The sequence below is a fragment of the Felis catus genome, chromosome A1 (assembly GCF_018350175.1).
Source record: "Felis catus isolate Fca126 chromosome A1, F.catus_Fca126_mat1.0, whole genome shotgun sequence".
Lineage (NCBI taxonomy): Eukaryota > Metazoa > Chordata > Mammalia > Carnivora > Felidae > Felis > Felis catus.
Genome location: NC_058368.1, coordinates 136,224,849 through 136,248,652, shown reverse-complemented (window position 1 = coordinate 136,248,652; position 23,804 = coordinate 136,224,849). Strand labels below are relative to the sequence as shown.

Sequence of the window (23,804 nt, the reverse complement as noted above, 5' to 3'; positions counted from 1 at the left end):
GAATAGGCACTATGGAAACTAGTACACAAGAGAAATTGGAAATTTTCCTCAAATTCCAAGAGGTTTCTAAAAGAGGTAAATCTTTACCCTGAACTTCCTACTGGAGTAAAACAGAGAAAAGAAATGCTAAGAGAAGTGGCTCAAAGAAATACTGATGTTAACATTTTTAAGAAACTAAAATAGGAAAAAGGAAAGCATTCAAATGCCCTTTAGGCACTTCAGATTTTTTAATCATAGGCAGGTACTACTTACTCAAAAATATATGGACACTTTTAATTTTAAAAAGACATTTTTTTAAGGTTTATTTATTTATTTTGAGACAGAGAGCGAGCAGGGGAGGGACAGAGACACAGGGGAGACAGAAAATCCCAAGTAGGCTCCACAATGTCAAAATGGAGCCCAAAGCGGGGTTCAAACTCACAAACCATGAGATCACGACCTAAGCTGAAATCAAGAGCTTAAGCGCCTGAGCCACCCAGGCACCCCTAAAAAGACCTGTTTTTTAAAGCACTTCAAGCTTTAGGTTCCACAGAAGAGATCATACCTGGTTTTATTCACCAACAGAGCCTGGTTACAGTAGGTCCACCATAAATATTTGTTACATGTTGATTATTTACAAGCTACACGAATGGAAAGACAGGGCAAAGAATAAGCATGCCAGCTGACACGTCTATAGTGGGTTGACTGATGCCCCCACCTCCTCCAAATATGTCCACACCTGAATCTCTAGAACCTTTGATTATGACCTTATTTGGAAAAAGAGTCTTTGCAGACATAATTAAGGTAAGGAACTTGAGATGAGATCATTGTGGATGACATGGGTGGGCCCTAAATCCAATGACAAGCGTCCTTATAAGAGAGAGAAGACACAGACACACAGGGGAGAAGGCAAACAAGCCAGAGATCAGAGTCATACAGTCACAAGCCCAAGAAACACCTGGAGCCACTAGAAGCTGGCAGAGGCGAGGGACAGGATCTTCTGAGAGAGCCCAGTGAAGTTGCCCCCTTCATTTCAGACCTCTAGCCTCTAGAACTTGAGAGAACAAATTTTTGTTATTTTTCAGCCACCCAGTATGTGGTAATTTGTTATGGCAGCCCTAGGAAACTAATATAAGATTAAGGTTGGTACAACTATACAAGTTATAATATCAGATTAGATGGGCCAATGTCCCCTATAAAACAAACGCCACGGTAAGAATTACATATCATGTAATGCAAGGACCCTCTGTGCACAAGTGAGCAAAGCTAAAGTTTCTATTTAGATATATAAGGCACAAAGTCACTGCATAACATAAAACATATAATAAATGCCAACAATGCACTATATCAATAGAAAATAAAGATCTGTGAGAAAAGGCTAATTCATTAGAATATTACTAAAAACACTACAAACTTAAGAAATCCAGGAACAAAATATAAACAAAGCACAAGCATCGGTGTTATGAAGTATTTCAGATTAAAGATTACAAAATAATAAATACTTTAACCTAATATCCACTCTTAACAAATCTTGACATTTGGCCAAATTTACTTCAGATTTGTGTTAAGGAAATAAAATATTTCAGAAATAGTTGAAACCTCCTGCCTGCCCCCCTTTCTCCTCCCTCCCGCCTCAAAGGTATCCATTGTCCTAAAGCTCCGTGTATGATTCCCATGTACATTTTAAGACAAAGTAATAGATTTTTTTGATGGTTTTAACATTTACATACAAAGCAAATGACCATGCATTTATTCTATTATTTTTACAGACTATTTATGTAGATGCGTGCAACTCTAGTTCAACTCTAGTTCATTCATTTTAACAGCTACAAATGGTATTATTCATCTCCCAATAATGGTCATCTAGGTCGTTTGTTAACTTTTGCTAGGACAATGCTACAACAATCTTTTTTGCTCATGTCTCCTCATTTAGACACCAGAATGTCTCAAAGTGTAGTCCTAAAAAAGCAACTAATGGGGCACCTGGGTGGCTCAGTCGGTAAAGCGTTGAACTTCGGCACCGGTCATGATCTCACAGTTTGTGGGTTTGAGCCCCGCATCAGGCTCTGTGCTAGCAGCTCAGAGCCTAGAGCCTGCTTCGGATTCTGTGTCTCCCTCCCTCTCTCTCTGTCCCTCCCCTGCTCATGCTCTGTCACTCAAAAATAAATAAATGTAAAAAAATTTAAAAATTAAAAAAAAACAAATACTCAGTGTCCTTTCTTTTGACAAACTCTTTTCCTTTAGTGAACAGCCTTTATTAAAACATAAAAGCATGCCCATAATTAAGAGAATAATCTGACCTTAAGGCACTTTCTGTGGGGGGGGGGGGGAATCTACATTCTGTGTTAAATTCTGTTTTAAATCATCTCAGGCTATCTAGCTGGCAAAGGCATTTGGAGCAAAAAAACAATACCTTTCATTAATGAGAAGTTACCTGTGCAATATTTTGAGAAGACATAATTGCCTGATTATAGAATATACGGCCAAAGTGATCTCGATCTGGAAATATTTCTGCTTGCCAAGGTAAGTTTGCGCCTCCTGAATCAACTGAAGACAAGGGAAATAACAGAAATAAGTACGTCTGAATGAACGAAACATGCTGTACACAGGAAGACGTGTACCACTGACAGCAACAGTTCTTCATCACATTCACACAAAACTTGCCCTATCACCGTTCTAAATTATTCAACAGCATCTTTCTCCAGTCCCCCAACGCAGCCAAAAAATTCACTGTTTTCATCAAATCCACTAGGCTCTCCTCCCTGTGCAAAATTCCGCTTGAAATATTTAGGACATTCTCTCCTTTGAGGACCAGCTAAAGCCCCAGGAACACGGCAAATTTTTAACCAGTTCAGCTAAAAAAAAAAAAAAAAAAAAAAAAAGTATCTTTCTTTCTTTTAAACCAATGCAAAGCCACATGCAGAATTCATGTGACAGTTTGTCACATAGTGTCTCTGGGACTGTTTATACTGCAGGGCTGAGTGGGGGATAAGAAGGTCAGCTGAATTTGGAAGAGAGCTTGGTTACTTCATATCTGTGTGATTACCGGCATGTCCTAGCCATTCTATGCTCCTGTTCCTTGCCTGTGAAATCAAAGTAACAACGTAGCTCTCCCAGAAAGCTATTCCTGGGGTGACATGAAATAATGTATATAAAGCACTTACTTAGTTCAGCACAGAGTGAGTGCAAATAGCAATGCTGTGAAAAGTTAGCTAGTCCTATGTCCACCACTCTTGCCTACAATCATCATGTCTTTTGTTGTTATTTAGTACATGACATCCTGTCTCTGGTGCATTTAAGCTTGCCCAAGATGGGGACAACATAATACTCTTTACTCCGTTACCTACAGTGTTTGGCACAGCACCTGTAAACAGTAGGGCCTCATTTGCTGTTTTCTGTATGGGCAAAACAAAGTTCACACTGTGAGTCACCCAGGTAAATGCACTTTTGCAGGGAAAAAAATCTCTAAGTCAGTACCTGTTCAAACACTTGCAAAAATGAACAATATATATATGCTGGTATTTCACCAAACTAAACCATTATCCAGGCAGTGCCAATTTTAAACTGCCTTGCTTTTATGTTCCTTTTGAAATACCCTTAGATTTAAGTGTATTTTAATTTCAAATATAAATTTACTTTCATTAAAAATTAAATTTCTTAAATTGCATTTGCTGAAAATTATATACATACTCAAGCATTTAAATTAGTACCTAGCACTTAAGAGATCCATAAATATTAACTATTATTTTCTCACAGTTTGAACTCATTAAGGTTAAGACAAAAAGAAAATATATAGAAGAAAAAAAATCTACACCTATGTAGAGAAAAAACTGGCATACATGAAAATACTGTCACAGGGGCGCCTGGGTGGCTCAGTCGGTTAAGCGTCCGACTTTGGCTCAGGTCACGATCTCGCGGTCTGTGAGTTCGAGCCCCGCGTCGGGCTCTGGGCTGATGGCTCAGAGCCTGGAGCCTGCTTCCGATTCTGTGTCTCCCTCTCTCTGACCCTCCCCCGTTCATGCTCTGTCTCTCTCTGTCTCAAAAATAAATAAACGTTAAAAAAAAAAATTAAAAAAAAAAAAAAAAAAAAAGAAAATACTGTCACCATTCCTCAGTGATGTTGTTATGGGTAGTTCTTGTTCACATTTTCTTCCTGAGTTTTCAGCAAAGAGCATGCATTTCTTTTGTAATTATGGAAGAAACCAACAGTTTTTAAAAATACCCAATGATGGGGGGGTGTGGGTGGCTTAGTCAGTTAAGTCCGCCTTCGGCTCAGGTCATGATCTCCTGGCTTGGGGTTCAAGCCCCACATGGGACTCTGCTGTCAGTACAGAGACCGCTTCAAATCCTCTGTCCGACTCTCTCTCTGTCCCTCCCCCACACTCTGTCAAAAAAAAAAAAAAATGATGGGGCGCCTGGGTGGTGCAGTCTTGCGTCCGACTTCAGCCAGGTCACGATCTCGCGGTCCATGAGTTCGAGCCCCGCGTCAGGCTGTGGGCTGATGGCTCAGAGCCTGGAGCCTGTTTCTGATTCTGTGTCTCCCTCTCTCTCTGCCCCTCCCCCGTTCATGCTCTGTCTCTCTCTGTCCCCAAAATAAATAAACGTTGAAAAAAAAAAATTAAAAAAAAAAATGATGACATCATATATAACCCTGTAAACACTCTTGCATTTTACCACCTAAAAATAATTCATTTTACGACTCTTGTGACTTGCCCAAGTAGATGCAGGGGAGCCTGTTTTGCATTGCAATTTCTTGTGCCCGCAAATGCTTCTTCACAGTCACGGGATAGTAGGTCCCTCCTTTGATGGTGGCATCATTGGCAACAATTATACATTCTACTCTGAAAGACAGAAATTTCATCACAAAGAGAATAAGAGAGACTTCTTCAAAGTTAAAACGCCAAGTACATTTCATTGTAAGACACTCCAATGCAACCTTCAACTTCTAGCACATATCACCAATGACAGTCATTAGCAGATGATCTCATGATATGAAAGCAAGCTTTAATCAAAGTCCACATACTCATTTATATCATTACTTTTAACAAGTTTACAAACTCATACTTGACTTTTAAAGAGTCATTGGTCCTCTATTAGCAGTGAAAAACTAACAACCTCAGCCACATTTCGTAATGGTTCTTTCAATGAAATGATCCTAGCGAAACAATAATAAAATATACACACAAAAATAATCCAAATCTCAAGGGTGAGAAATTTCTCATAATAAACTACCAAGTTTCCTTTTAGGATGGTAATTTGCAAAAATGAAAACTGATCCATCAAGAGAATTTATTTTTCTTATTTTCAAAAGTTCTTAAATATTACTACCACATGCTTTTCAAAAAACTAAAACAAGTTTAAAACACAGTATCTATCTTGCTTAAAGCAACAATAGATGCAAACTATAAAATGGCATATTGAGAGCACCTGGGTGGCTCAGTTAGCTGAGTGTCTGACTTTTGATTTCTGCTCAGGTCATGATCTCAGAGTTCGTGAATTGGAGCCCCACGCCAGGCTCTGCACTGACAGTGTGAAGCCTGATTGGGAGTCTCTCTCTCCCTCCCTCTCTCAAAATAAAATTTAAAAACCACACTTGAAAAAAGTAAAAAATAAGATAAAATAGTGTATTGAAAACATATTAAAGTGCATCATCGGTGGTGCCCTTTCTCACCAGAACCACTTAGCTGAGTGCCACGCCCATAAGGAGGACAGGAAGAGCAGAGTGGTGACTGCAGACCACCTGTAAGGGAAACTGCTCAACCCTGCCGGGAAGCCGGAAGGAAACCTGAGTGAACAACAGTGGGTTCTTTAAAAAAAATGTAATCTTGGGGCGCCTGGGTGGCGCAGTCGGTTAAGCATCCAACTTCACCCAGGTCACGATCTCGCTGTCCGTGAGTTCGAGCCCCGCGTCGGGCTCTGGGCTGATGGCTCGGAGCCTGGAGCCTGTTTCCGATTCTGTGTCTCCCTCTCTCTCTGCCCCTCCCCCGTTCATGCTCTGTCTCTCTCTGTCCCAAAAATAAATAAATGTTGAAAAAAAAAAAAATGTAATCTTGGGGCACCTGGGTGGCTCGGTCGGTTGAGTGTCCGACTTCGGCTCAGGTCTTGATCTCACAGTTCGTGAGTTCGAGCCCCGTGTCAGGCTCTGTGCTGACAGCTCAGAGCCTGGAGGCTGCTTCGGGTTCTGTGTCTCCCTCTCTCTCTGCCCCTCCCCCGTTCATGCTCTGTCTCTCTCTGTCTCAAAAATAAATAAACATTTTAAAAAATTAAAAAATAAAAATAAAAAATGTAATCTTGTTTATATTTCTGATTTTTTTTTTAAGATTTTATTTTTAAGTAATCTCTACACCCAACATGGGCTTAAACTTAAAACCCCAAATACAAGAGCTGTACACTCCACCAACTGAGCCAGCCAGGCACTCCTATTTATGATATGTTTTAAAACCTCACTTTATATTCTCTAGAATTCTAAAAAGTGAGTCACTGAATCCCTGTTGAAAATAAAGTAGAGAACAGCAACTGAACAGCAGCCTCAGGTAGCAACGGACTGCTCGCATTAGGGTACGTGGCCAGCAGTGCTCCCCACAAGATAAAAGGGTTCCTCTCCTTAAAGCATCTATTTTATTGATACAAAGCTTCTTTCCACATTACAGTTAGCATTTTAGAGTGGACTGCCAATTTTTCATGACTTTAGTAAACAAATTAGATTTCAAAGGAAATTTATGCTCTGGCAGGTTGTTGAGGCTATCATCTCACACCTCCAGGGTGCACTGTTCTGCCCCGCCCTGGGGCTGGTGCCCTAAAAAAGCTTAAGAAGCTGTGATTCAGGAAAGGGGCCAGACTATGGAGTCAGACAAGCTATGGTGAAATGTTGGCTCTGCCACTTGCTGAACATGTGACCTTGAACAAGAGACAGAGCCACAAGAGACAGAGCCACTCTCACTTGCTTATTAAAAGGTCACAAGGGCACCTGGGTGGCTAAGTCACGTTGAGCATCCAACTTTGGATTTTGGCTCAGGTCATGATCTCAGCAACATGGAACTGAGCCCCACGTCATGCTCTGCACTGAACATGGAGCCTGCTTGGGATTCTCTCCCTCCCTCTGTCCCCCACCAGCTCACGTGTGTATGCTGTGCATGCTCTTTCTCTTTCACAAACAAATCAACAAACAAACAAAAAAGGTCACAGACATGTTACGGAATAAAAAATAAAATTAGTCCACAAAAAGACTGCATTGTACATCTACTGGTTTTGTATACCCACAATCTATTATTTTGGCAACAGAACCAAACTTTCTTTCAGACACTGCCTCTTACCTAATCCATGTGGTTCAAGTGACACTGGCCCCCAAAGCCTATCTTCAAAGGTATAGAAAAGAACCAGCTCCTTCTACCCCAAGTCCACAGTGTGGCTCAGCAAGGGGCGTGGGCCCCCATTTACTTTTACTCCTGAGTGACCTCAAGAAAGCTGATTTTCATATACCTCAGTTTTCTCACTTGTATGTGATAAAAAAAATTTTAAATAGGGATAACAGTAGTATCTATTTTATAAGGATAATACTCATACTTATTTCAGTGATTTAACATTCATTTAATACTTGGGGCACCTGGGTGGCTCAGTCAGTTAAGTGTCTGACTTTGGCTCAGGTCATGATCTCACAGTTAGTGAGTTCAAGCCCCGAATTGGGCGCTGTGCTGACAGCTCAGAGCCTGGAGCCTGCTTCAGATTCTGTGTCTCCCTCTCTCTCTGACCCTCTCCTGCTCGTGCTCTCTTTCTCACTCAAGAATAAACATTAAAAAAATTTTTTTAGGGGCGCCTGGGTGGCTTGGTCGGTTGAGTGTCCGACTTCGGCTCAGGTCATGATCTCACAGTCCGTGAGTTCGAGCCTCGTGTCAGGCTCTGTGCTGACAGCTCAGAGCCTGGAGCCCATTTCAGATTCTGTGTCTCCCTCTCTCTCTCTGCCCCTCCCCTGTTCATACTCTGTCTCTGTCTCAAAAATAAATAAACGTTAAAAAAAATTTTTTTTAATAAAAAAATATTCATTTAATACTTAAAATATTCCCTGGCACATAGTGGACACTGGATAAATGTTAGCTATTGTTATTCTGGATTATCTAATTTAAGGAATTTAAGTGGGATTCTAAGAAGAGAGCTGGGTGACTGGACCCCTAACTCGAACCACAAGACAATAAGATAAACATTAAGTTCAAAAAAGTTTTCTTAAATAAATATCAGAAAAAAGGATCATTTGAACTTGAACATAAAACATAAGTACTTAAAAAAAAAAGGGGGGGAGTGCTTGGACCCCAAGCCTAACCCCTTTGGGGCTCTCCTACCTCAGCTACTGACCTTACAGAACAGAAACTGGGATGTCTCTGGCTAGCCCTGCCTCTGGGTTTAGAAAGCTTGCCTGGGAATAAAACCAAAACACACCTGTGACCTGATAACACCGTGTGAGCTCCGACATCCAGCTATGTTCACACTTATCAGCTAAGAGTCAATAAATTCTTTTTTTCTTAAACGAGTTTGGGCATCTAGCATCGGCCAGAGAAAGAGTGGTGACAATATATACAACCACACTATTTACGTAAGAAAGGTGCGTGTAAATCACAATGAACTGCTACTTTACACCTAGTAAATGAGTGAACCTTTTCAGTCATAATATCTAACACTGGCACAGCTCTAGGAAAAAGGTAAGTCTTTCCTTGGCCAGCATGGTAAGTCTAGGGAAAAGGTAAGTCTTTCCTTGGCCAGACTCCCATGGAGAGGAGTCTCGTGGGGCAAAATGCATACGCTCAGTATGAAACCCTGTTGTTGATGTGCATAGAGAACGACTTGAAAGTTGGTGTCTGGGAGGATACTTCTGACTACATGGTTTAAAATGTGCAGTGGAATTAAACCAAGCTGTCTTCTGCTCCCTGTCTTTACCTACTTGAAATCACTGTAGAGTAAGGGGGATTCCACACCAAGCCCCCAAATAAAGAAAACAAAAACAGAGCATCATCCTGTAAGTGTGATACAACTTAATTATCTCATTCTGGAAATAACCACAAGAGATATAACTTGGCCTATAAAATAACCCCTGACATCCATTCATTTATTCAACAAATATTTTTTAAGTGTGTTCTATATGCCTTGTCCTTTTCTAGAAACTAAGGACATGGAGTGAACAAGAAGGGCAAAATTCCTGATGTCACAGAGCTCCCATTGTAGTGGAAAGGATCAGTTAGGGGAAGCAAAAACACACAACAAATCCGTTAGGTAATTTCTGACTATATGTGCTATGACACTGTAATAAAACAAGGTAATTCTACACACACCAATTCTTTCTGGGTTTCCAGTCCCAATGTGCGGGGGAGGGTTCACCCACATTCAACATCAAACAATTCTCGGACACTCTGCGGGGGTATTGCTGGTGTCTGAGAATTCAACTCAATTCTGACATGATCTGCTCGGAAACAGCATCATATTCCACAGGCTAAGGGTTACTCCTACAGGACTGCTCTCCACCCCCCACTTCAGATGGCAATCATAAGCTTAGGCTGTGACCTGTGCTTCCTGACCAACCAGCTACAGACTATAGGTTCCAACCACCTCCACCTTAGGTTCTTTTAACTTGCTAGAATGCTTAACACTTAAACACTTAACTTAAGTTCACCGTTTTATCAAAGACATGATAAAAGACACAAATTAACACTCAGTGAAGAGATGCACAGGGCAAGGTATGGGGAAAGGACGGGGAGCTTCCGTGTCCTCTCTTAGGTGCACCACTCTGCCCTCATCTCCACATGCTCACTGACCAGGAAGCTCCCAGTCCTCTTGGGTTTTATGTAGGCTTTACTGCCTAGTCACGACTGAGTAATTCAGTGGCCATTAGCTGATTCGATCTCCAGCCCCTCTCCCTTCCCCAAAGGTGGGGATTGGGGGAATAAGTACGGCAGAGAAGTTCCAAACCTCTAATCACACAGTTGGCTCTCTGAACAACTAGGCCCTGCCCTGGGGTGGGGTCCAAAAGCCACCTTCACTGATAGAACAAAGTTCACCATGACCACTCTCAGTACTTCCAAGGATTTTGGGGAGCTATGAGCCAGGAACTGTGGACAAAGACCAAATATATATGAGAAGCAAATTTTGGTCATCTGAATGCCTAACTACATCTATCTACAAATCACACTATTATAGTAATACAATATTTATTATTATTAGTTACTATAGAACACATAATAAAACAAGGTAAAATATATAATAAAACAAAGTAATTGAGATGGGGCTATGTTACGGTATAATGGTGAAGGAATGGTAAAAATAACAGTAACAGCCCATACTGACGTGTCACTTATGATGTACGAGGTGCTCTTTCAAGGCTTTAGGTATGTGAGATATCCCACTTACAGATGAGGACACAGGTACAAAAAAGTTAAGCAACTGACCCAATGTTACCAACCAACAAGTTAAAACCAGCATTTGACTCTAGGCAGTCTGATTCTAGAATGCATGCTCCTAAGCACTGCTCCAGGGGAAATATGAATGGAGAGCAAAAGCCAGTCAAAGAATCAGGTGAAGACCACATGATTCAGAGAAAACGGCTTGAGTATAGGCTATGTATATATATATGTATATATATATATACACATATATATACATATATATATGTATATATATATATATACATATATATATATATACATATATGTGTATATATATACGCTATATGTATATATTTCAGGCAAGGAATCCTTGATTCTAAGCTGGTTTATAAATAAAATTCCATACAAGTCTCCTCATTAAATTTCTTGGGGTCTACTTCAGAACGTATCACGGAGCCTAAATCAATAAGACGCAGCACTACTCAAAAATATATAAGAAAGCAATAAAGGTATAAAAGTTTTTAATGACCGTATGAATGGATTTGGCTCTGAAAAGCTCCAGGCTGAAGCTACCAATGACCTTGCTGCAGGAAACAGAGCTTCTACTCTCATCTACATGAGTCTGTCTACTCTCAGGGGCAAAAGTACACTTGTATTATGCATCTCTTAAGGAAAAGAGGTGTTTTTCTTCCTTTCTTGCTTCTTTCTCTTGTTCCATGACAACCCTCTACAGTAGATGGTATGATTATTCCATTTTATAATGAATCATATTATCTTGGGGTGCCTGGGTGGCTCAGTTGATTGAGTATCCGACTTCTGCTCAGGTCATGATCTCGCGGTTCACGAGTTCAAGCCCCGTGTCGGGCTCCATGTTGACAGCTCGGAGCCTGGAGCCTGCTTCAGATTCTGTGTCTCCCTCTCTCTCTATCCCTTCCCCACTCACATTCTCACTGTGTCTCAAAAATAAATAAACATTAAAAAAAAATTTATAATGAATCATATTTTCCAGATGTGAAAACCAAGGCACTGAGTGGTCAAGCAATTTGCTAAAGGTCAAACAGCTACAAAATGCTAAAGCCAGGATTCTAATGGAGGCTGACAACTCCTGAACCCACACAACTTTTAAGTGTAATTCAATTTCCTTCCAAGCTGAAAACGTGATAAAGTGAGAACAAGGCACAAAGAAAGAAAATGAAAAATATAAAAGCACAAATAATAAGATATTAATATATGCACAGGAAAGGTGAAAGAGCATGCTCTAACCTGCTGTCATTATGACTGGAGACATAATTATCAGTAACTATCCTGCTTAATTACGTATTTCATGATACTGAATTTAGTTTAACTCTGCATGAAGTTTATCCTTTTATGAAAGGTTTATTTTTAAGCGTCCCCTAAGACTACAAAAAGAAAGTGTCTCCACACTGGGTAAATATTAAGCAGACCATAACTGGCAAAGAGTGCAAGAGTTGTGGGGGTACAGGAAGGTGAAGCAACAATGGTGAATGGCTATGGCCGTACCTCCCCTGAAGGCACAAATCATGGGGAGAAAGTGGGAGAACATACACACAATAAACCAGCATCGGAGTCAAATGCAACTGTATCAGGCTGAGTCCATCCACCTGAGGTCAAAGCTGGACTTTGCCAGGGTCTTGATCTTGGGCCAGTTATGATCTTACCAAGCAGGCTTCCGTGCCTGCAGAACAGGGATGCCCATGAGAATGTAATACCCATTCTCACATAGCTGTGGTGATCATTAGAACAACTGGGGCATGTGGGTGGCTCAGCCAGCTAAGTGTCCAGCTCTTGATTTGGGCTCAGGTCATGATCTCACACTTATAGAGCAGAGATAGAGCCCCACGCTGGGCTCCATGCTGGGTGTGGAGCCTGGTTAGGATTCTCCCTCTCCCTCTGCAACTCCCCCACACACATGTGTGCTCTAGCTCTCCTCCTCCCCCAAAAAATACATAAGTAAAATAAAACAACCAATCAGTGGGAAGTGTTTACTACAATGCCTGGCATGCTAACTTGAGATGGTAAATGTGAGACCATACATAAATATACGCAAGTAAATTTAAGTTCTAGCAATCTAGATTCCCCAAGTCTAGAGTGGTTCTCAAATATTAGCATTCCAGAATCTTGGAGGGCTTGTTAAAAAACAGATTGCCAGGGGCACCTGGGTGGCGCAGTCGGTTAAGCGTCCGACTTCAGCCAGGTCACGATCTCGTGGTCCGTGAGTTTGAGCCCCGCGTCGGGCTCTGGGCTGACGGCTCAGAGCCTGGAGCCTGCTTCTGATTCTGTGTCTCCCGCTCTCTCTGCCCCTCCCCCATTCATGCTCTGTCTCTCTCTGTCCCAAAAAAATAAATAAAAAACGTTGAAAAAAAAAAAAAATTTTTAAAAAAACAGATTGCCAGACCCACCCTCAAAATTTAATTTAATACTTCTTACGAAGACCTAGTAATCTACACTTCTGTCAAGTTCTCAGGTGATGCTGATGCTACCTGAATAGCACAATTAGAGAATGACTCCTCTAAGACAGTGGTTTTCACCAGAGATGTCCAAGAGATCACCTACAGAGCCTTGGAAAACGATATAAGCAAAGCCCACGCCTGCAGATTCTGATTATGTAGGAAGATTTGGATTTGAGCCCCAGAATTTGTTTGTTTGTTTTGTTTTTTTTTTTTCCCCTTCAGTCTTTGTCTCTAAATCTCCACAGATAAATCTAATACATGTCTGGGCAGGAAGCCTCAGCCCTACATAATATAAATAGCACAAAACTTGCAAGTTCATATGCAAAGCAGTGAGAGCTAGAAGACTGTGCCCCTCAATCTTTTCCTGCCCCACATTATGGAGTGTAAGTAGAACACTCACCCTGATACTCTCCCAATGCCTGTAATAATGCCACCAGCAGGCACCTCCTCATTAGCATATAACTGGTAACCTGCAAACTGGGAAAATTCCAGAAATGGAGACCTGCAGGGAAGAAAGGATATTGCCTGAATTGAAGTTATTTTTTAAAAATGCATATTTAAAGTTATACGTGGAAAAGACTAACAAGCCAATGTTTCAAGCATGCATGTTGAACATATATAAAATCCACAAAAAAGAAAAATATTTAAACAAAATCTAGTGTGGGTAGTTTGAGGATTTACACAGTATAGCCATGAAATAGAACACTAAGTAGCTATTTTAAAGGATGTTATACCAATGTGTTTATTAGTACAGAAAGAGAATAGCATGTAACACTTATATAAGCCCCTACCCTTCGCCCAGCTCTTTTTCAGGACCTTCAGAAACCTAACTCACTTGTACCTCAGAACTACTTCCTGAGGTGAATCCTATTATGATCCCCACTGACAGAGGAGGAAACTAAAAAAAAGAAACTGAATCACTTGTCTGAAGTCACACAACTAGTAAGTGGCAGAGCTGGGTTTTAATAAGCAATCTAACCCCAGGGACCAGGCTCCACACCACTGTAGCTATTACTCCACCTTTCACTTACTTAAATGTTCAAGATCTAGTTAAGTAGGGGAAAAAAGGGTGTTATAAAACACCACATTTAGTATGATTCCATTTTTCTTATAAAAAAAAGTGTCTGTTACACATACACATAAGAACAGTCTAGAAGGATGCACACTTGGTGTTAACAGTGTTTTTGTCTCCAGGTTGGGAATATGGGTGTATGTCATAAAAAAATACTTTCGGGGGCGCCTGGGTGGCCCAGTCGGTTAAGCGTCCGACTCTTGGTTTCAGCTCAGGTCATGATCTCACGCTTCGTGAGTTGGAGCCCCACATTGGGCTCCATACTGACAGTGTGGAGCTTGCCTGGGATTCTCTCCCTCTCTCACCACCCCTCCCCTGCTTGCTCTCTCTGTCTCTCTCAAAAATAAATAAGTAAATAAACTTTAAAAATTAAAAAAAAAAAAAAAAAGGACTGAGTTTTTCAGTCAGTCAGGTGTCTGACTTCTATTCAGGTCATAATCTCGCAGTTCGTGGGTTTGAGCCCCACATCAGGCTCTGCACTGACAGTGTGGAGCCCGCCTGGGATTCTCTCTCCCTCTCTGTCCCTCTCCCACTGTGCTCCTCTTTCAAAATAAATAAAAATAAAACTTAAAAAAAAAAAAAACTTTTGGAGTCCTCATTCCCTTCTCTCCACCTGCATTCCCTCCACTCCAATCCTTCAGGAAATCCCACTGGGTTAGCTCTATCTTGACAGGACATTCTCATCACCTCTAGTACTACTATCCTAAGTTCAAAGTCATATCATGCCTCCTTTGAATCACTGCCAGGGATGTCTAACTCATCTTGGTGCTTCCAGCCTTGCTGCCCACTTTCTACTCCCCAAACAGCAGCTAGAATGACTCTTTTCAGATGTAAGTCACATAGATCATAATAGTTTCATGTTCAAAATCCCAAGAGCCTCCTCATTCCTCTCTGGATAAAAGCCAAAACTCTTGGGGTGCCTGAGTGGCTCAGTCGGTTAAACCTCCGACTTTTGATTTTGGTTCAGGACATGATCTCATGGTTCATGAGTTCAAGCCCCACATCGTGCTCTGCGCTGACAGTGCAGAGCCTGCTTGGGATTCTCTCCCCACCCACCCCCCACCCCTCACTCTATCAAAATAAAAATAAACTTAAAAAAAAAAAAGCCAAAACTCTTACACTAACCTCCAAGGTTTTATGGAATGGAACCCTACCTCCTACCACTCTCCCCTTCATGCCTTCTACCCCAAACACATTGGCATCCTCGGTTCTTGAGCGTATCAGCTTATCCTGCACATTCCTACCTCAGGGCCTTTGCAATGGCTATTCCTTCTGTCTGTTAACACTCTTTCACTGTATTTCAGGGCTCTCTCTCTTCACTCCTTCAAATCTTTGCTCAGATGTCACTTTCTCAAGGAGGCCTACCCTAACCACCTTATTTAAAACTACAACTTGACCCTCCTCCCTTATTCCGGTCTTTCGTTTTCCCATGACATTTATCACCTTCTAACATACCGCAGAACTTACATTTGTCATTTACTTTCTACTTCCTCCTGCTACAATGTAAACTCCAGTTGGACAAGGACCTGTGTCGGTTTTGTTCACTCATGTATCACTAGCACCTATAACAGTGCCTGACACTTAGCCTCTCAATAAACATTTGTTGTTGAATCTTAGAGTAAGAATCAGAATTTTAAATCACTTATTTATAAAACTGTTTAAGAAAGTACCACAGATTAGAGAACACTTGAGTTAGCACTTGGGCTATACCAACCCTGGGTCTATAAGACTGTCCACTCTTTCTCTGGCTAAAAGTTTTCCTCTTGATACGTGGCGTTCTCGGGCTTTCTCACTGCCCCCTGCGATAAAAACATGATTAGATTAGATTGATAGCATATAAGGTCTCCCAGTAATTTAAGGCCAGAAAAACATAAAACAGCCCAAAATACAGCACTTTTAAAAGTTCAACGTATCTTTTCAGAAAGAGCTAATTTTCAGATCTTCCATTCAACTCACAAGCTTTATTTTCTGAAGTAAATAAACTTGCATTTAAAAAAAAAAATCAGTCGATTTCTGATTTCACAGCGTACCATACATTTTCTGAATTCACTGGTAATTGCTTAAAGAAATAATATAGCATCTTCTCTGCAACTCATGCATTGCCAATACTGCCTCAACTCCACATCTGTTCAATACCTACGACTACCTAGCGCTCTGCTACGTACTATGTGAAATTTGAAAAAGTCCTAGCTTCATTTGTCCCAGGCGAAAAGCACTGTTTTAGAAATGACCTCCATGATGAGTGCAGCAAGACTTACCTAAAGGTAGGTGACCCATAACTTTTTACACTGTCTCCAAATGGGAGAGAGCTGCACACTTAACATGCCAACTAAGAAGTCCACTTCTGTTAGTATCTTCACTCAGAGACTGGCTTCTGTGTTTCCTCAAGTTGCTCCGGTGCAAGAAAACTACAGTAGTCAAAGAGCCCACGGAGGTAACCGGGTGAGGCTGCCTGAAGTGAACAGCACACCAACCCTCCCCGAGACTGACGGCTGCCGGGCTCGGTATCTCGTGAATATCGATAACCCACTCTCAGCAACCCAAGGCATCAGACCAGAAAGGGAAGGATCATACAGTACCTTAATAGGTTTATTTTCACTGGTGCCCACGACTTTCAGCTTAAGCCACTCTGGGGCTCATGAAGTGTTCAGTTATCTAAAAAAGCTATTTCTTTGGGGGCTTTTTAGGGGAGAAAACAAGCTCTTACCTACTTCATACAAGCTTCCAAGTATTACCTTGTTTTTCAAACCAGGCCTCTTTCCTCTATCCAAGGGAATTTTTTTTTTTTCCCTGAAGAGGCAGATGGCAGATTTTTAAGATTAAATCTGCCTTAAAGTTACCAAGAAAATTGTATTACACGTTTAACCTTTTAAAATGAAAATAATTCTAGGAGGCAAAGATTTAGTTCCAAAATAGTGTAATGAAGTCAAACCGCTCTTCTCTTTCTCCCAACCACTCAGAGGACCTGACTTCCCCTACTAAGGTGGGTCTGGGTGTAGGAGAGCGCAGGAGAGAGGGGTTATCAAGGGGCACAGGAAATTTCTGGGAGAGGCACGTTTATGATCTTGGTTGTAGTGCCGGTTTCACAAGGAATATACCTATGTCAAAACCCAAATTGTACATTTTAAATAATGCAGTTTATTGTATGTCAGTTATACCTTAATAATATTGTTTAAAAATAAATATTACAAGAAAAATGCACCTGAGGCAATGAAAGGAAAGCCAGGTCTTGTGGTGAGGGTCTTTGGAGAGTCAGGTGACCTAAATACTCACTAAAGGACTAGCAAGGGAGAGGTGGCCAGAGAAGGTAGAATGACAAAGAAGTGATAAGAAACACACACATTTGTTTTCCAAGTACTTAAGATAAAACCATTCTTTGTTAATTCCGCCTAGAGTATGAATTGGCAATTTGGAACAGTTGGTGACTTCCAGTTTTATTAGGAAAAATCAGAAAGAGGGCTATCCTTGAAACAGATTTTCAGATTACAGAGCCCTGCTCCTCTGGCATTTAAACGGACTTGGGATATGTGGATAGCCATAAAAACAACATGACACAGCATCTTAGTTTTCCAAGGATTATTCTCAAAGATTCTGCACTATCTCCATTTCCACAGACTTGGAGACTGAAAAGCCCTTCTCCTAGCTCGTTTACCATATTGCATTCATTCTAATACATACATTTTGTTCACACTTTTAACATCCCTGAAATCAGGAAGCATTCTACAGTTTACAGGATGTGGCTTTTTTTTTTTTTAATGTTTCTTTATTTTGAAAGAGAGAGAGAGAGCACATGCACGTGCAAGTGAGGGAGGGGCAGAGAGAGAAGGAGAGACAGAATTCCAAGCAGGCTCCACACTCGGCTGGATTCTACAACCAAGATCATGACCTGAGGCGCAATCAAGAGTTGGGCCAACCAGGCACCCCTATAGCATCTTTTTTTTTTTTTTAAGTTTATTTACTGAGAGAGAGAGAGGGAGGGAGACAGCATGAGCACCAGCAGGGGAGGGGCAGAGAGAGAGGGAGAGAGAATTCCAAGCAGGTTTCATGCTGTCAGCACAGAGCCCAATGCGGGGCTCAAACTCACAAACCATGAGTTCGTGACCTGAGCTGAAATCAAGAGTCATATGCTTAAGTGACTGAGCCACCCAGGCACCCCAAGCATCTTTTAATCAACACATCTGTCTGCCTCTGCCTGCACAGCACAAATGTCACTTCAACTGTGACATGCATTGTTAGAACTGTATGCATGGAGTTAACTTCCATTTTAAAAGTCTTCAAAAACCATCTTTAGGTCATTACAAGTCCCCTGTTTTAACCACCAAAACTATTTGTGCTTTTCCATATTGGTAAAGTAATTATCACGCAGCATTATAAAGCTAAGCACTTCAGAATCTATCAAAATACTTACAGTGGCACCTGCGGGGCTCAGTATGTTAAGCATCCAGCTCTTGATTTCTGCTCAGGTCATGATCTCATGGTTTGTGAGTTCAAGCCCCACGTTTGTGCTATGAGCCCAGAACCTGCTTGAGAGTCTCTCTCTCTCTCTCTCTCTCTCTCTCTCTCTCTCTCTCTCTCTCTCTCTCTCTGCCTTATCCTGCTCACATGTGCAAGCAGGCACACACACACTCTCTCTCAAAATAAATGAATAAGCTTAAAAAATTAAAAAAAAAAACTTATTTTGGAAATACCTTTTAGTTTCAACTCACAAAGCCTTCTAAAGTAAATTTTTGCATTGACCAATAATGGCACAGCAGAATTTGCTGTAATTGTTTATACATTAATAGTTTACATTCCCCATGATGCAATTTCTTCCAAGCAAAAGGATGTCTATTATGTCCACAATTTGAAAATAGAAAATAATAACAATTTGCCAAGTTCTTAGGAAATATCACTTATTTAATCAGCAAAAAACCCACATAGACATTATTTACAAGTTATATAACAAAGCAGAAAATTCATAATTACGCAAAATTAGTATATAGGATGAATATAACTAATGAACTAATGAAAAGGTTTCAGTTGCTTCAGGTAAAACAAAAATTTTAATGGATGCTGTGGCTGAAATAAACCTTTAAGCAGAAATACTTTAAAAATTAGTGAATCTGAGGGGCACTTGGGTGACTCAATCGTTTGAGCATCTGACTTCGGCTCAGGTCATGATCTCCTGGTTTGTGGATTCAAGCCCTGCATCTGGCTCTGTGCTGACAGCTCAAGCCCAGAGCCTGCTTCAGATTCTGTGTCTCCCTCTCTCTCTGCCCCTTCCCTGCTCATGCTTTGTCTTTCTCAAAAATAAATAAACATAAAAAAACTTTTTAAATTGATGAATCTGAAATTTTACTTTTTCCCACATAATGGCAATGCTGTAAGAGCAAAAAAACTGACAACAGGAAAAAATGAAATGTCAGCACACCAACGAACAGTCTTGAAGAGTCAAAGCTTACTGCTACTGGTTTTTCCTAAAACCAATAACTATCAAGGAACATTTTCATTAAAAGCATAAAAGGAAGAATAAATGAGTGTTTACCTAATCTTATTTTCTGTGCTCGTTCATGGAGCTGATTTACAAGTACTTTCATCTGTTCATAGTTTTCCTAAAACAGAAGCAAAGAAAGGGAGAGTAATATTAGAAAGCAATTATCTTTTTTTTTTTTAACCAAAGTAAGGGCTAATGTGAACATCATGTGTCACCGCATGTGGCCTCACACCTACCCATGTGGCCTCCATGTGGTCACTCCATCAGATGAAAAGGATGACTCCTGCCTCTGCACCTCTGCCCAAGCTCCCCTTCACTACCACCTTCCCTCTCCAGTCCATCAATCCTAATATTACCCCTCTTTAGAGATCAATTCGTGTTCCCTCTCATCTGTAACACCTCTCATTTCTGGTCACTCCTACTCATTTACCATCTTTCTTCCTTCAGCATTAACCAAACTTAATTCATTTCTATTTGTTTTCCTATTTTAAGGAATATAAGCCCTTTGAGAATTAAAATGTCATCTTCCTTTTTCTGTCCCATCAATCACTGCCCTAAGAAGTTTCCAACCAATGCGGAAATACTTGGGGGTACCTGGGTGGTTCAGTCAGTTGAGCATCTGACTCTTGATATCATCTCAAGGCATGATCTCACAGTTCGTGGGTTCAAGCCCCACATCACCCTCTTCACTAACTTTGCAAAAGCTGCTTGGGATTTTTGGTCTTCCTCTCTCTCTCTCTCTCTCTCTCTCTCTCTGCCCCTTCCCTGCTCAAATGCTCACTCTCTCTCAAAATAAATAAATAAGGGGCCCCTGGGTGGCTCAGTCGGTTAAGCATCCAACTTCGGCTCAGGTCATGATCTCACAGTTTGTGAGTTCAAGCCCGTGTCAGGCTCTGCGCTGACAGCTCAGAGCCTGGAGCCTGCTTCAGATTCTGTGTCTCCTTCTTGTTCTGCCCCTCTCCTACTCTTTCTCTCTGTCTCTCAAAAATAATAAAACATTAAAAAAATTTTTTTAAATAAGTAAACATTAAAATAAAACACTTGCTAACTGACAAATTACACTTAAAAACAGAGCCCAGGAAACACAACAGATCCTATTTTATATTTAAAAAGGAACAAGAGCCACCTGGGTGGCTCAGTCAATTAAGCGTCTGACTTCAGCTCAGGTCACGATCTCATGGGTTCCGAGTTCGAGTGCCGTGTTGGGCTCTGGGCTGACAGCTCAGAGCCTGGAGCCTGCTTCAGATTCTGTCTCCCTCTCTCTCTGCCCCTCCCCCCCCCTCTCAAAGGTAAACACTAAAAAAAAATTTTTATAAATAAATAAAAAGGAACAAAACTCTATGTTTGCACGTCTTTAGAAATTTTCTAGAGTAACATACAAGAAAATATAAACTGTGAGAGGTGGAAAAGGGTACAGGGCCTAGTTTTTCACCTTCTGTAAATTTTGTTTGATCAGTATATTACTTTAGACCAAGAATTAAGTAGCTAGTTTTTGTGAAAATTCAGAGTTTAACCCACTAATACATTTTGCTCCCCACGATGTCTTTAACATCTCTGATGATCTAATTCCTTTTACATGATGCAATACTAAGCAGCTTGCCAGCTGTTCAAAATTAGAAGAATATACCGTGTTTACAACAGAGCTCTATTATTTATTTTCTACAGCTCTAAGAGCTCCCAAGCTCAAGGTTTCCGCTACATTCTCTTGCTCTGCAAAATGCAGAAAATAAAAAAGGGAGAAGCAGCAGATTGTTAGGGAAAGAACGTCTGCCCTGGATCAGGGAGGTCCCAACCTCAGAACCATCTCTGCCTGCTAGCCCTGTGATGACTTCCCTGCTAGGTCTCCCGAGCCCTGTCCTACGGCAGACAACCTGTGGGAACAGAACTCCGTAACTCGCCTAGAACGTTGTTTCCCAACCTTGACAGACATTGGAATCATTAGGAAGCTCTGAAAAATAAAAATAAACCCTCAGAGATTCTGATGTCATTGGTTACAAATGTGGCCTGGGCATTAAGCACCATAAAGGTTCCCCAAGCGATTTAAATATCCAACCAAAAACAGAGGAACACTGGCCCATAGTCTCCATTTCTGAGTTACCCTCAAGGCAAATTGGAAACCTACCAAAAGGGGGGTTTGGTAATAGGCAAAGGGTTCTTTTATCACCAGAATTTTTTCAGATTACCATAGTATTTGCTGATATTAAGAGCATGAGGCAGTGGAAGCTGAGAATTTCGCTCTACTACAAAGCCTAGGTTAGAGATCCTTCTTATTCACAGTTAGCAAAGTCAGAAACTCCCAACTTCATGAATTGCCTCAGACAGAAACAAAGCTCTGCACTGGAGCGTGTCTGTTCAGCCCATCACCAAGAGATGGCATTAGAGCAACGTGTGTAATGCCACCTGACGTGTATGAGGAGACCGAGCAGCCTTTCAAAACCTAACATCCAACCTCGGTACTGACAGCCTCCTAGGCTGAGAACTACTGCTAGTAAGCAGGAGCTGCGTCCTGAACTCCTTTGTCGTCTGCGAGAGACGCAGCAGAGGGAATTTGTAAGGGGAAGACCTCCTTGTATGAACAAAACGGTGGTAAGGAAGCTCCGGGGGACGGAGTTGGTGGCCAACTCCTATCTGTAGCTAAAGGGCATCTTCTCTATGGACTCTCTCACCCGACCCTGCGCTGCAGCTCTGTGGCTCAGGGCTGGGTGCTACTCTGGTCTCAGGCCCTGCGCACCCACTTGGTGCTGCTGAACACACAGGGTGAGGAAAAGATCTGATTACTATGTTGCTAAGTGGAAAGGAAAGCAGATTGTTTTACTGCAACAAGTAAATATTTTTTGCTGGTTTTGTGCTTAAAGTCTAACTTGTCACTTCTACCTTTATTCTAAGGTTAAAAATCCACCTCATAAATGTGTAAGATACCTTTTTTTTTTTAAGTAAGCTCTATGCCCAACATAGGGCCAGAACTCATGACCCCAAGATCAAGAGTCACACGCTCTACTGACTGAGCCAGCCAGCAGCCACTTAGAAACCTTGATCTCAAGAATCCCCACGATGGTGAAGGGCCTTCATGAGGATAGGCAGCCTTCTCAAATGCTCCACTGTTTGGAATTTCACTCTCTCTCTGCCACTCTCAGCATGTGATTCTAAGGTTATTCAACAAAAGATGTGCTCACTGTTGAGCTTAAGGAATTTCTGAAAAAGAACCTCATCCAATGGAGGAGCCTGGGTGGCTCAGACGGTTAAGCATCCGACTTCGGCTCAGGTCATGATCTCACGGTTCGTGGGTTCGAGCCCCGCATCGGGCTCTGTGCTGACAGCTTGGAGCTTGGAGCCTGAAGCCTGCTTCTGATTCTGTGTCTCCCTCTCTCTCTGCCCCTCCCCTACTCACACTTCGTCTCTGTCTCTCAAAAAAAAAAATAAATAAATAAGTGTAAAAAAAATTTTGGGGTGCCTGGGTGGCGCAGTCGGTTAAGCGGCCGACTTCAGCCAGGTCACGATCTCGTGGTCCGTGAGTTCGAGCCCCGCGTCAGGCTCTGGGCTGATGGCTCAGAGCCTGGAGCCTGTTTCTGATTCTGTGTCTCCCTCTCTCTCTGCCCCTCCCCTGTTCATGCTCTGTCTCTCTCTGTCCCAAAAATAAATAAACGTTGAAAAAAAAAATTAAAAAAAAAAAAAAGAACCTCATCCAAACTGTTAACCCTTGTGTCTCTTCACTTTCTAGTAGTCAGGTTAAAAGATAATCTGAAAAATACACTGTAGGAAAGAAAAGAGAAGCCACATATATTGTTCAACATGTGACTCCAAGTTCAATAAAAGGAATTTGGTGCTAATGGGAAAAAAAAATCTGAATACCTACTGTCTCAGCAAGGTATGTGAAAAGCTAACACATTTACCTTGGAGTAAGCTTATATTGTTAGTTTAAAATTGATAGGATGAAGAAAAAAAAGTTTTTCCAGTGACATTATTTGCAGCTAATTCTCAAACAAGTCCGTCCAGTCATTATGACATACTATCTCCTTCTCAGTCCTAACTTATTTAGCTCAACAGCACTAGAAAATGAATAGACAGGTTACAGTATGGCAAAGTGAAGGGGCAGGGATTTCTCTAACATGTTCAGCTCCTCTTTAATGGGGTTTGTCATTGTTGTTAATAAAAGAAATTTAGGGGCACCTGGGTGGCTCAGTCAGTCAAGTGTCCAACTTCAGCTTAGGTCATGATCTCATGGTTCATGAGTTTGAGCCCCGTGTCAGGCTCTGTGCTGACAGCTCAGAGCCTGGAGGCTGCTTCAGATTCTGTGTTTCCCTCTCTCTCTGCCCCTCCCCCACTCATGCTCTGTGTCTGTCTCAAAAATAAATCAACATAAAAATTAAAAATAGAAGAAACTTAACTTTGTTTCATGGAAATTTTCAAACATATACAAAAGCAAAAAAGATTAGTATAATAAATGT

The 23,804-nt window shown here is 41.3% G+C and overlaps 1 protein-coding gene and 1 long non-coding RNA gene across 2 annotated transcripts in view; both read right to left on the bottom strand.

The window, feature by feature from the left end:
* The window catches only part of MCCC2 (methylcrotonyl-CoA carboxylase subunit 2), a 72,809-nt gene that overhangs the window by 44,668 nt on the left and 4,337 nt on the right, over positions 1–23,804 (bottom strand). The window contains exons 2-6 of the mRNA XM_003981052.5: positions 19,411–19,477; positions 15,601–15,685; positions 13,215–13,316; positions 4,693–4,820; positions 2,414–2,526 (exon numbers count right to left, since the gene is read on the bottom strand). Of these exons, the coding sequence (XP_003981101.2) occupies positions 2,414–2,526; positions 4,693–4,820; positions 13,215–13,316; positions 15,601–15,685; positions 19,411–19,477 (495 nt within the window). The remainder of the gene's footprint in view (positions 1–2,413; positions 2,527–4,692; positions 4,821–13,214; positions 13,317–15,600; positions 15,686–19,410; positions 19,478–23,804) is intronic.
* LOC123386600 lies at positions 22,206–23,600 on the bottom strand. The gene is made up of 2 exons (XR_006600719.1): positions 23,037–23,600; positions 22,206–22,563 (listed from the first exon to the last, which is right to left on the bottom strand). It is a non-coding gene; the product is annotated as an uncharacterized LOC123386600 (long non-coding RNA).